The sequence below is a fragment of the Numenius arquata genome, chromosome 17 (assembly GCF_964106895.1).
Source record: "Numenius arquata chromosome 17, bNumArq3.hap1.1, whole genome shotgun sequence".
Classification (NCBI taxonomy): Eukaryota; Metazoa; Chordata; class Aves; order Charadriiformes; family Scolopacidae; genus Numenius; species Numenius arquata.
Window position 1 is genome coordinate 13,171,201 of NC_133592.1, and position 12,187 is coordinate 13,183,387.

General features: G+C 56.0%; 1 protein-coding gene across 1 annotated transcript in view; it reads left to right on the plus strand.

Annotated features, from left to right (window-relative positions):
• Nucleotides 1-10,909, plus strand: part of MYOCD (myocardin) — a 116,414-nt gene extending 105,505 nt beyond the window's left edge. The window contains exons 9-13 of the mRNA XM_074160008.1: nucleotides 315-468; nucleotides 1,651-2,604; nucleotides 6,533-6,646; nucleotides 7,639-7,696; nucleotides 8,344-10,909. Coding sequence (XP_074016109.1) covers nucleotides 315-468; nucleotides 1,651-2,604; nucleotides 6,533-6,646; nucleotides 7,639-7,696; nucleotides 8,344-8,912 — 1,849 coding nt within the window. The 3' untranslated portion in view covers nucleotides 8,913-10,909. The remainder of the gene's footprint in view (nucleotides 1-314; nucleotides 469-1,650; nucleotides 2,605-6,532; nucleotides 6,647-7,638; nucleotides 7,697-8,343) is intronic.
• The last annotated feature ends 1,278 nt before the right edge of the window (nucleotides 10,910-12,187 follow it).

Consider the following 12,187-nt stretch of genomic DNA (forward strand, 5'->3'; position numbering starts at 1 on the left):
AGACTTTCCCCTCCCTTACCCATTTGTGCCAGTACAAGGCGGGTGAATGCATGCAATTGAAACATAAAAGCTCAGGAACATAGTACAGTCTTCTGCAAAGCTGCTCTGGCTTTGTGCACTGGCTGGGGCACCTGTGACCTGCTGATGGGTCACTGGCAATCTCCTTACAGCCCAGTCTAGTTTTCCTTGGGGTTGGTGGTCCTTCATGTCTCGTACAGGAGACAGCAGCCCCAGGGAAGCAGAGAGGTGGTACATTGGGCAGAGAGACCCCAGGCGGGCAGAGAAGTAACCCCAAATCTCCTTTGTTATTTCAGGCAATCAAATGAGCAAATGGTCAAAAGTTCAAATTCCTCATCAACTTCTGTCAACAACACCCCTCTTTCTCCTGTGAAAACCACCTTTTCAGGCCAAACTTGTGTCTCATCTATCAAGCCAGGCCCTCTGCCATCTAACCTGGATGATCTCAAAGTGAGTGCAAACTTTGTCACCACAGGAGCAGAATCTTACAGCCTGAATGTGCTTTGCTACCCCTGAAGCGTGCAGTGTAGTGCCACAGGCTGAGCTGGCTGCGAGTGACCACGTGTGACCAGCAAACCAGAACCACCATGCTGTGAGCAAACCCAGGAGTCCATGGCACTGGGTCAGGAGTTGGTCACCATGACGGTAACTGGAAACATGGGTTTGCTGCTCTGCAGGTGGCAAGTGCTCCAGGGCACGTATCAGCAAACCTTAGGTATAACTTGAGATAGCTGGAGGCCAGGCCGTCAGATTGAGGACTAAAGGATGACCTGTGCTGCTGCTCCTGCAGCTCATGGCTCCGTACCTTCTGTGTTTTTATGGTGGACTTCGTGGATGCTGCTAGCAGAGCAGCCAGAAGCTGGGTCACAGCCTCCACTTAGAGACCCAGCTTCTCAGTGGCCATTGCGGCCAGGCCAGCACAGCTCTCTGCACAGGCAGGTGTCTCCTGGAGTCTGCAGCTACAAGCACTGCTTTGAGCAGGACCTAAATCTCTGTAGGCAAGACAGGGCATAAGGCAGAATCACTCACATCAATGATTCTTTTATACTTTGCTAGCGGAGCCTCATCCATGGGGAAGGCCAAGTCTTTTTTCAGAGAGACCTGGGAGCAATACTTGTTATTAGAGAAAGAAATAAGATGAGGTAGAAATAACTTGAGTTTGGCCATAGCGATGCCCCAGCTCAGATGCCTGAACTGTGTGCAGATGCTTGGACATGGAGTCTCTGGCTCCAAGGTATGTGGTCGCATTCTCAGACCTAGAGGATGCCATCAGCTAGTTCTCGGTCTGTGTGAAAGTCCTCTGCTCATGCGGAAACCTACTGCTAGAAAGGGAATCTTGAGTTACCTTTGTAGTCCAAGGACCACTGCTGGTTCATGAAGTGCAGTCACCATTCCTGGAGGAAGAAGGAAGGTTTTCCTGTTAGGAAAGTTCGAGGTCCTGCAGAACGTGCAGTGGTCTGGGCTGTGCATGGAGACTCTGGTGACTGCAGATGAGACAATGAGCACCTTTGGGGGGCAGAGCTTCAAAGCAGGAAGGTGGGAGCCTGTGATCTGAGACCGCTTGGTAGAAATGTTGGGTTTCTAAAGGGCTCATCTGCCATTGGGACTGATCATTGGTGACTTTCCTTCCAGGTGTCAGAACTGAGACAGCAGCTCCGAATACGAGGCCTGCCGGTGTCAGGTACCAAAACAGCACTGATGGAACGGCTGCGGCCCTTCCAGGAGTGCAGCAGCAACGCGGTGCCAAACTTCAGTGAGATCACCACTGTCACCTTCCCAGTCACTCCAACAAGCACGCTGTCGAGTTACCAGTCACAGTCCTCCACCAGCATGTTATCAAATGGCTTCTACCACTTTGGCAGCACCAGCTCCACCCCACCCATCTCTCCAGCCTCCTCCGACCTCTCTGTGAGCGGCTCTTTGCCAGACACATTCAATGACGGGCCCATGTCTTCTCCACAGTTTGGTCTCCAGCCATCTCCTGTTCATGGCAGTGCCGAAGAAAGCCTCATGAGCAGCATGAATGGAGGGAGCATCCAGCTGGAGCTGGAAGGGATTGACACAGAGAAAGACAAGATGCTGGTGGAGAAACAGAAGGTCATCAATGAACTGACGTGGAAGCTGCAGCAAGAGCAGAGGCAGGTGGAAGAGCTACGGATGCAACTCCAGAAGCGAAAGAGAAACAATGGCCTTGAGGAGAAGCAGCAGCCTGCTCAGCATTTCTTTGGTGTCCCCATCAAGCAAGAAAACGCGGTGTCCAGCTGTCCATTTGCATCCAAACAAACTGCCTTGAAAGGCCAAGCCAGCAGCTCGGATAAGTTAAGTAACTGTGGGGTGCCGCAGCTGCCTCACATTGTAAATAGCCACTGCTTGGAGCCTGCAGGGCAAAGCACCATCCCCTCCTCAACATTCCTGAGCCCACAGTGCTCTCCCCAACACTCTCCACTCGGGGCTGCAAAGAGCCCCCAGCACATCAGCCTGCCACCATCCCCCAACAGCCACTATCTCCTCTCGGTGTCCCCCGGCTCGCAGGCAGAAGGGCGCAGTGGGTCGCCCCAGACCAACAGTTGCCTTCGCACAGCATCGGTAAGTGGAGAGCACCCGCAATGGCATGGCAGCGGTGAATGCTCTGGTGTCTATGGCCAGTCAGTCAAACATCCCAGTTTGAGTCCTTTCCAATTGGACTGGGACTGCTGGCACCCAGGGTGGGTGCCCAGGGGGCCGCAGCAGCATGCGGCCTGCCTGAAAAGGCAGAGAATAGCCCAGGTGGACAACGGGTTAGAAGCTGATGGTACCTCAGGGTCCTTTGCAGGGCATCTCCCGGGGTTCCCTGCTGCCGTCACATCTAATTGCTTTGGGGGGTCACAGCAGTGCTCCCATGCCTCATGGAGCTCTGGCACAGCTCCTTCTGCCCTGGGGGAGCCCTGGCACCACTCCCATCTTCCCCAGAGGACCCCAGCACAGCTTGCTCTGCTCCTGGGTGAGCACTGGCAAACCTCCCCATATCCTGGGAGAGCCCTGGTACAGCATCCTCTGCCCCATGGAGGCCTGGCACAGCTCCCTCTGCCCCTGGAGGAGTTCTGGCACAGCTCCCTCTGCCCTGGGTGAGCATTGGCACAGCTTCTGCCCTAAAGGAGCCCTAACTCAGCTGCCTCTCCCCTCAGGGGGAGACCCTGGCACAGCTTTCTGTGCCCCTGGGGGAGTCCTGGCACAGCTCCCCCTGCCCAACTGAGCCCTGGCCCAGCTCCCACCACCATGGGGTAGCCCTGGCACAGATCCCTCTGCCCCGTGGAGCCCTGGCAAAGCTCTGATCACAGCAGGGAAGCACCAGCACAGATCCCTCAGCCCCTGGGAGAGCCCTGGCATAGCTTCCTACACCCCTGGGAGAGTCCCGCTGCAGTGTTGCAGGGCTTTTCAGCTTCCGGTACCTAAAGGGGTGACAGGAAAGCCGGGGAGGGACTCTTGATCAGGGAGTGGAGTGATGCAACAAGAGGTAGTGGTTTTAAACCGAAAGATGGGAGGTTTAGATTAGGTATTAGAAAGAAATTTTTCACTGTGAGGGTGGTGAGAGCCTGGCCCAGGTTGCCCAGAGAAGCTGTGGCTGCCCCATCTGTGGAGGGGTTCAGGGCCAGGCTGGATGGGGCTTTGAGCAACTTGGTCTGGTGGGAGGTGTCCCTGCCCAGGGCAGGGGGTTGGAACTGGATGATCTTTAAGGTCCCTTCCAACACAAACCATTCTATGATTCTATGATCTTGCTGCGCCATTGCAGCCCCTAGAAGTATGTGAGGGATTTCGACCACCAGGTTGAAGGAGGGCAGTTACCCTGGTCATATGGCAAGTCTTTTCTTGGGAAGATGAAGCAGGGCTTGCAACTGGGGTCTGCAGTAAGATAGAGCTTGTGCCTCCCCACCAGGAGACCAGCACAGCAGAGCATTGTCCCTTCAGCATCCACCTCTCCTCACTCACCGTCTGGAGAGGTACAAGAGCTTGGAGAGGGCAGATGCTGCCAACACACAAAACCAGCCCAAGGTGCTGCTGATCACAGCCCCAATTCATCCCAGCACCCTTCCAGTGTTTCCCAGGCAGCAGCAACACTGACCATACAGTCTGTAAAACACGGACAATGGTGCAGGACACTGTACTGCAAGTGCTTGCTGAGCACACAACAGCCGCACAACAGAGCAACAGCCACTGCCAAACACCCAGCACTCAAGCAAGGCAGCTCACAAATCATAGAATCATAAAATTGTCTCAGTTTGAAGGGACCTTTCGGATCACCGAGTCCAACCATCAACCTGACACTGACAAATGCACCACTAACCCATGGCCCTCAGCACCATGTCTGCCTGGCTTTTAAATGCCTCCAGGGATGGTGATCCCACCACTGCCCTGGGGCAGCCTGTTCCAAGGCTTGACAATCTTTTCAGGGAAGACATTTTTCCCAATATCCATCCTAAACCTCCCCTGGTACAATTTCACCCATTTCCTCTTGTCCCATCGCCTGTTCCTTGGGAGAAGAGACCGACCCCCCCCGGCTACACCCTCCTTTCAGGGAGTTGGAGAGAGCGAGAAGGTCTCCCCTCAGCCTCCTTTTCTCCAGGCTGAACACCCCCAGCTCCCTCAGCCGCTCCTCACAAGACTTGTGCTCCAGACCCCTCACCAGCTCCGTTGCCCTTCTCTGGACCCGCTCCAGCACCTCAAGGTCTTTTTTGTCATGAGGAGGCCCAGAAGTGGACACAGCCCTTGAGGGGGGCTCCCCAGTGCCCAGTACAGGGGGACGGTCACTGCCCCAGTCCTGCTGGACACACTATGGCTGATACAGGCCAGGATGTTGTTGGTCTTCTTGGCCACCTGGGCACACTGCTGGCTCCTATTCAGTCCCTGTCGACCAACACCCCTGTGTCCTTTTCTGCCGGGCAGCTCCAGCCACTCTGCCCCCAGCCTGTAGCGCTGCAAGAGGTTTCCCTCATGGGAAATGTGATTTTCCACATGGGAATCACATTCCTGCAGTTAGCACACTGTGTGCAGCGGGAGCTGGGCAGTGGGGTGCAGTGCTGCGAGGTGGCAGAAGGTGGGACGCAGTGCTGTCTCTAAGCCATTCAGAGAGCAGTGGGATAGGTGACACGTGCAGTTGGCACACAGCACTGCCAGTGAGGTGGGCGATGGGGACCAGCTTAGTGTGAGAGGGGCAGAGGGACAGAGTGCTGCCAGTGGGACGGGCAGTGCTGTCGGAGGGAGGTAGGCAGCGGGGCTGGCTGCTGGGGTGAAATGGGAACGGGGAGCCGTGCTGTGGGTGAAATGGGCAGTGGGGCAGAGAGCAGGAGATGTGATGGGCAGTAAGATGTGGTGGGTGACCTCAGCATGGAGATGTAGAGGTGAGCAGAGCGATGGGGCAGAGCTGTGGGTACAACAGGCAGTGGGACACGGGCGATACTCCAAGAGAGGCAGTGGGGCTGGGGCTGCTCTGGGTGACCGGGCAGCAGTCAGCAAGCATCAACAGGGAGCAGCGACACCTTGGGGGCATCTCCAGCTCCTTCTTCACTACCCAAGCGCAAGGGACTCACAGAGGAGAAGGCCCCATGGTGTCCTGCAACTCATCCCAGATGTGACACCACCCATCCTTGACATTGCCCTGCTGCCTGCAAGGGGCTGCCGGGGACAGGGTCCTTCTTCAGTGACAGCTCCATCTCTGTGTCCAGCATTGGAGTGCCGTCCTCCCAAGCCAGGGATACTGTTCCTCCCAGCTGCCCTCTACAGAAATGTGGCCAGGATGTGCACGGCCAGGCTGAATGGCCTCAACACTGCCCTGAATCCACTTCTGGATCCAGTCCGCCTGCCAGGGCTGCATCCATGCTGCATCCCCTGGTGCTGGCTCTCATGGGACGAAGCAGCTGAGCCAGGTGGTGGGGAAGGGCTCAAGGGCCTAGAGGCAATGGGAAGAGCAGCTGGCAGGCACTGGACCATCAGGTGAGGTCCCTCCTGGAAGGGAGGACTGGCAGAAGGCTGGCACTGATACGCAGATGTTTGGCACTAGCACAGGGAAGCCTAGGTTCTGACCTGGCAGTGGCTCTTCTGAGTGGTCTTCGCTGGGCTGGGGGCTGTGAGATTTCCCCAGGGAGGTGGTGATGGAGAGGGTCCCCAGCAGAGGGGCTGGCAGGCAGCTGGCAGTGCTGCATCACTAGCTGGCTGCAGCCGACCGCCAGCAAACCATTTCTCTCTGCCCCTTGCTCTGCACCTTCATGGCTGGACCGAGCGACAGGCTGCTCTGTGGCATCATGCCCATGCACCGGCAGCAGCCAGGGGCCAGCCTGGCCCGGGGTCTCAGAGCTGGGCTGACAGAGCTCTTTAATCTCCCTCTCTCCTGCCTGGAGGCCAGGAACTTTGAGCTGATTTGACCCACAAAATCATTAGTTTCCCTGGCACCACTCTGGCTTCAAACACAGGTGAGAGAGCTGAGCCTCCCACCGTGCCTCCCTGTGCATTGACTCCGTTTCCCTGTATCTCCCCCCCGCAGATGGCTACGCAGGCAGGTCAAAAGTTTTCTATTCCATCCCCAAGTTTTTCTAAGTCAAGCCCAGCCCTCTCAGAGGGAAAGCAGCCTCCACCCTATGAGGATGCAGTAAAGCAGGTAACTGCATGATTTTTATTTTCTATAGGGCTAGTGCTGCGCAGAGTGTTCTTTTGTGGTTACTGGAACTCATCTGCAGGAGTTACAAGCTGTTATGGGGGTCTCTGGGTAGAACAGGCCTGCTTTCATATGGAATGGGCTTTTCTTGAAGAGTTATTTGCTGAAAGACTGCCACAAAGCAGTCAGACACCACGCTGGATGGGATTGCATCTTCTGTGCTGGTGAAAGGTGCTCCTCCACCCTGGGGTCCTGACGCCCCACACAAATACCCCAGGGCTTGGGTTGTACTCCTATTTGGGGTGCTCAGTGATATGTGAGAAACAGACTCTCGAGCATTCCCACATCACCAGGAAACCTCATCTTCCCTCTTTATCCCGTGAGCAAAGTGCCCTGCTCCATGCCATCTGCCACCCATAGCCTTACCCTGGGGAGCCCTTCCCATGGCGGGGCTGTCTCCATCACCCACGAACCCCTTACTTCTTGTGAGATTCCATCAGCAGCCTCAGTGCTAGTCGTGATGGTGCCTTTAGGAAAACGGAGTGATGCTGTTGGCCAGCGATAAAAATGGGCTTATGTTGGCTGGCAGGAAGGTGTGCAGAAAGTCCTTCCAGTCTCCAGTTGGGGAGGGAAGGATGATGGTACGTTGCCCCCGGGGAGCTGCAGGGAGTGCAAGGAGGCACATGTCAAGGCAAGGTGCTGGGTCCAAAAAGTCAGTGTGTCCTGATGGCCCTGGGAAGAGACACTGTGGTGGCCACTGAGCAGAGGGTCGGCGGCAGGGCGGGGGGAACCTGGTGCCATGCTCCCCAGATCCGCTGTGCTCGTTCCAGGGCTCTGCAGTGCTCAGCTGAAAGCCGCTGCCAGCCCCATGTTGGAGTGGCATCTCTCCTGCATAGGAGAAAGCCACTTGTGGGTCTAGAGCCACCTACCTGGCTTGTGGCCGGAGGGACTCTCCTCCTAACGCCCTCTACTCTCCTCTTTGTCGTTTGCTGCAGCAGATGACACGAAGTCAGCAGATGGATGAGCTCCTGGACGTGCTGATTGAGAGTGGAGGTACGCACTGCTTCCCTGTTCCCCTCCAGGGCTTCTCCTCCATGCCAGCGCTGGTCCGTGGGGCTCGGTGCACTCTGTGCAGCCCAGCAGAGCTGCCTGAGTTGAGGACAGCTTTCATTTGCCCTCCCTGTGCCAGCAGCCACTGAGATTGAATCCAGAAGCGTATTTGCCCTCCTGGAGCCTGCTCCTGCACGGGCAGCCCTGGTGGAGTGGTCCAGGCTTGGTTATCACCTCTGCAGACTGTGCAGAGAGAAGGATGGCGGGGTGGCAGCCCTGTGGGCAGCACTGCCACCACCTGCCCACACAGAGTCCCCTGTGACCCCCACCGACCCCAGTGCCACCTCCCACCTAGAGCACTGCTGGTGCCCTCCCCCGTGCAAACTGCTGCCTGTGCCCTTGCCCAGTCCGTGGGAACAGTGCTTGTGCCGTGGGGACTGTGTCCAAAACCAGGGAACTCGAGGTCAGAAAGCAGGAACGTGTGCGGCTTACCACAGGGAGGGTGGGCAAGCAGTGCCGAGGGGATTGAGAGGGGAGCGGGTCTCTGTAAGCATGCCCCAGAGCCCAGTGCGGGGGCTGTGGTGGTGCCTCTGTGCCCAGCAGTGGTGGGCACTGCCAGAGCACCTCAAACCCCTTTCATTTGTTGACAGAAATGCCAGCCAATGCCAAGGAAGATCGGTCCTGCCTCCAGAAAGTACCTCAGATAACAGTGTCTACAGGGAACTCCAGTGCTCCTCTCCCAAAGTCATCTGCCCCCTTCGAGCAGGTCTCCTCGGCCCAGCTCTCCTTTGAGCACTGTCCGGGCAACAACGATGCCCACCTTGAGGTCCTGCTCAACGCCCACAGCCCCCTGGGGAGGGTCAGTGAAATCGCCCTCCTGAAGATGGGGGGAGAAGAGTCCCACTTCGAAGGGATGATGGAGGGGTTCTCCAGCAAAGCCGCAGATGAACTGCTCACCTCCCAGGAGATTTTACAGACTCCCCTCTCACCCATGGAAACCCAGCTCTCCCCTTCCCCTGCCGACGGCTCTGGTTTACAAATGAGTTTCACTGAATCTCCGTGGGAAACGATGGAATGGCTGGACCTCACCCCCCCCAGCTCTGCCACCGGCTTTGGCTCGCTCACCCCTGCGGGTCCCAGCATCTTCAACATCGATTTCCTAGATGTTACCGATCTCAATCTAAACACCAGCATGGACCTGCACCTTCAGCAGTGGTGAAAGGGTGGGTGGTGGAGGCAGGGTACTGTAACCTCTCAGCAGCCAGCAGTGTTTCTGTCATGCCAGAGGACACACAGGGCTAATGTGCCACGTCCAGGGAAAAGTGGAGCCATTTTCCCAGGATATAAACTTCTTTGAATTTCCAGTTACTGCAAATTGATAGCACAACAGCTCTGGTACTTTGGTTTTCCTCCATTGACACATCCCCACAGATGACACCAGTGCCTTTAACGACACTTCTTTAGATTGACAAGAACTTCAGTTTTGTTTCTTTTCTCTTTCCCTCCACCCCCAGTTTTAGCAGTTACTGTCGTGAGAACTGGAGCAGCTCATGACAAAACTGTGTGGTGAGGAGACCTCACCTGGGTGGCAATGGGAAATCATGGAGAGGGGAGCCTGTTGCTGCCTTCCTGTCCGTCCAGCCCTGGGCACATCTTGGCCATGCCCAGGCCAGGGCCATGGGAGCCGGGAGGCTGTGCCTGGCCAGGGCGACAAGCACACTTCATACAGCCAGGCTCACCGGGCATCCTTCCTCCTGCCCCCAAAGCTGTGTTGCCCGGTCCCTGCCCAGCTCTGCTCCAGGTGGATGAGAGATGGAGACCACCATATTCGTGGTGGCATCTTGTTGTGTCCTCACAGTGTCTGGAGGCCTGAAAGCCCAGGAGCTCTCCTGGCTGCAGTCTGAACTGAGTCAGGCTGAAGCCTGTCACCTGGGAGCAGAGAGCTCTGGACATTAGAGGCAGCTGCTCAGGCTGTAGGTTCAGGTATTGAAGGGATGTGGCATCCTGGTGGAGCTGCCACGGTCCAGCTAGTGCGGTACAGAGGAAGAGATGTGTAATGTGTTTTGGTCCAAGGTAGGAGCAAGTCGTATGGAAAAATGCAGCCAGGCTTTGGCAGGGGCTGTCCTTTGCACAGCCAGAAGTCGGGATGGATCTCCACCTCTTTGCATGACCTGGAGCAGGGGGAGCCAGAAAGGGGCACTCAGCGACCTGTCCCTGGGGCAGAGCCGAGCGGGCCCTTGAGTGGCTGTGGTTTTGTGCAAGTGTCTGCTTTTGTTGCCTCCATTTCTCTGCGGTCCACCCCTCCATCCTTCCCATGCCTCCTCCATCCCCAGCAGTCATCCCCTTCTTCCCAAGTTTACTCCAGTGTCACTGTTCGCTCAGCCCAGAGCAAGGCCATCGGAGAACCGCTGTGAATCACTGAGCCTGGAGGAGCTAGTTCTCCTGAAGCCGGCAGAGATGGATGCTCTCCTGCAGTGATGCCTCCCGTCTCAAGTCACCAGCATTTCTCCTGCGAGTCTCTGTGCAATATACTTCCCCGGGCTTTTGCGAGAAGGAGCCCTTGCTTCACTTCTTGGCTTCCACCAAAGAACTTGCTGCAGACTGTTTGACGGACACGTCTACTTCTTTGCAATCCTGGTTTTGCCAAAGTAAATATTGTTGCTGACAAAGATTGTTAAACTATTTACAGACTGAGCATATTTAATATTTGTGTTACTGGAAGCACAGCACATGGAGAGGCAGCGGCTGGGGAGGGGGCGCGGTGTGAGGGGCAGCCCGGCCCTTGGGGTTCCCCCCCCCGGGATGCTCTGCAGCCCCCGCCGCGCCTCCTGCTCCTGGCGTTGTTGCATGCTGTATAAAGCACGTGGCAGGAGCTTTCAACTCACTATTTAAAGCACCACTTTTCTATTGTACAAATGGTCACCGTGCACTGCTAGGATAGACAATCACAGGTTGCATTTTTTTTTAAAGAATTTCTTTTTCTAAGTGAGAGATTTTTTGAAGCCGGTTTGTGGAGAATATTAATAGCACTTGAAACAGAGTAGTGTTAGCTGCTACACTGCGTCGTGTACAGGGCTTTCCAGGTAACTTTCTCCTCTCAGCAAATGTATTTCCTTATTTAAAGGGATGCTGTCAGCTTCAAACCTGTAAGCAAGCACATTTCCTTACCTATGTTACCAGCAACACCTTGATTATTAAAAACTCTATTGTCTTGCCGCTCGTCTGTTGGCGGTTTGCTGTTTGATTTTTCCAGCTGGGGTACCCTCAGCTGTCCCGGCTGCCACCATTTGGAACCAGCTCCGTCCCCTGGGGCAGCCACAGTCCTTGCAAGAGCAGCATTATTTCTTCCACAAATTCTCCTGGAGGATTTCTAAACCAGCCAGACGGAGTCTCCTCTTCCTGAAGACTTTTTCTTCTGTTGGCTTTGGTTTTGCTTTGTTCTCCTGCAGACTCTGTCCCTCGGGTCAGTGTCCCCTCCAAAGGCAGCAGTTTCCCTGCCCAAACCCTTTGCATTTTCCAGGGCCGAGCTCCTGGCAGCGGTGGCTGATGGACATGGGGCCGTACATGGGGGGCACGGGCAGAGCTCCCCACGCAGCCAAACCTCCCCTTGCCCAGTGGCGAGTGGCAGAGGGGGTTGGAGAGCTCTCCCTGGGGGAACCATGGGTCCTGCTCCCTGGTACCCATCGGTGGCAGTTTCTGGATTCGTCTCATCTTTCCTCTGATTAAAAAAGGGTTCCCAGGACATTCACCCACTGGTGTGCGGGGAGGGACTCCCTATGTGGCCACAAGGGCTTAAAAGGTAAAACAACCCTGAGACACGGCAGAAGTGACTCTGAAAAGGTGTAGATGAAAAAACAACTAGTTCCTGCGATCATCCTTTGAATCTCGAAACTACACTGCAGCCAAAGGTGATAAATGCCTGGATTGAGCCAAGTTACAGTTACTCAGAGGATGAGAAGGGAAGCTTGAGTCTGGGATTGTTTCAGGAACGCTGATGGAGGAGCAGTTGCCTGTCCCGCTGCCTGCTGAGGAGAGCCTGCTGGTGGCGTCCCACCTGCGGAGGAGGAGCTGGGGGGACGTACTGCCAGTCTCCCGGTGCAAAAGACAAAGAGCAGGGTGAGGGCTACAGGGAGTCACAGCTTTGAGGTGCAGAAAAGATGTTTGTCAGGTGCTGAGGTTTGGACAAGAGCCTTTGGGGAGGCTGAGTCCAGACCAAGGTCCTGCTGTGGGGCAGAGGGAGGGATTGGGGGGGTCTCCTGAGGTCTCCTTCCAGACCCCAAAAGGTACCTGGAGAAGAGCTCAGCTCAGCTCTGCCCCAGCCATTGGTTTTCCAGCTCCCCAGAGCAGGCAGCAGGACAAGACCTGCTCTCCCCTCCCACCGCCTCGGCCAGAGAAGCACCTGCAAATCCCCATCCACCCTCAGCCACAGCAGCTTCCTGGCTGGGCACCATCCCTGGGTCCCATCTGGGAGGTGTTTCAGTTTCCTGCCCTCCC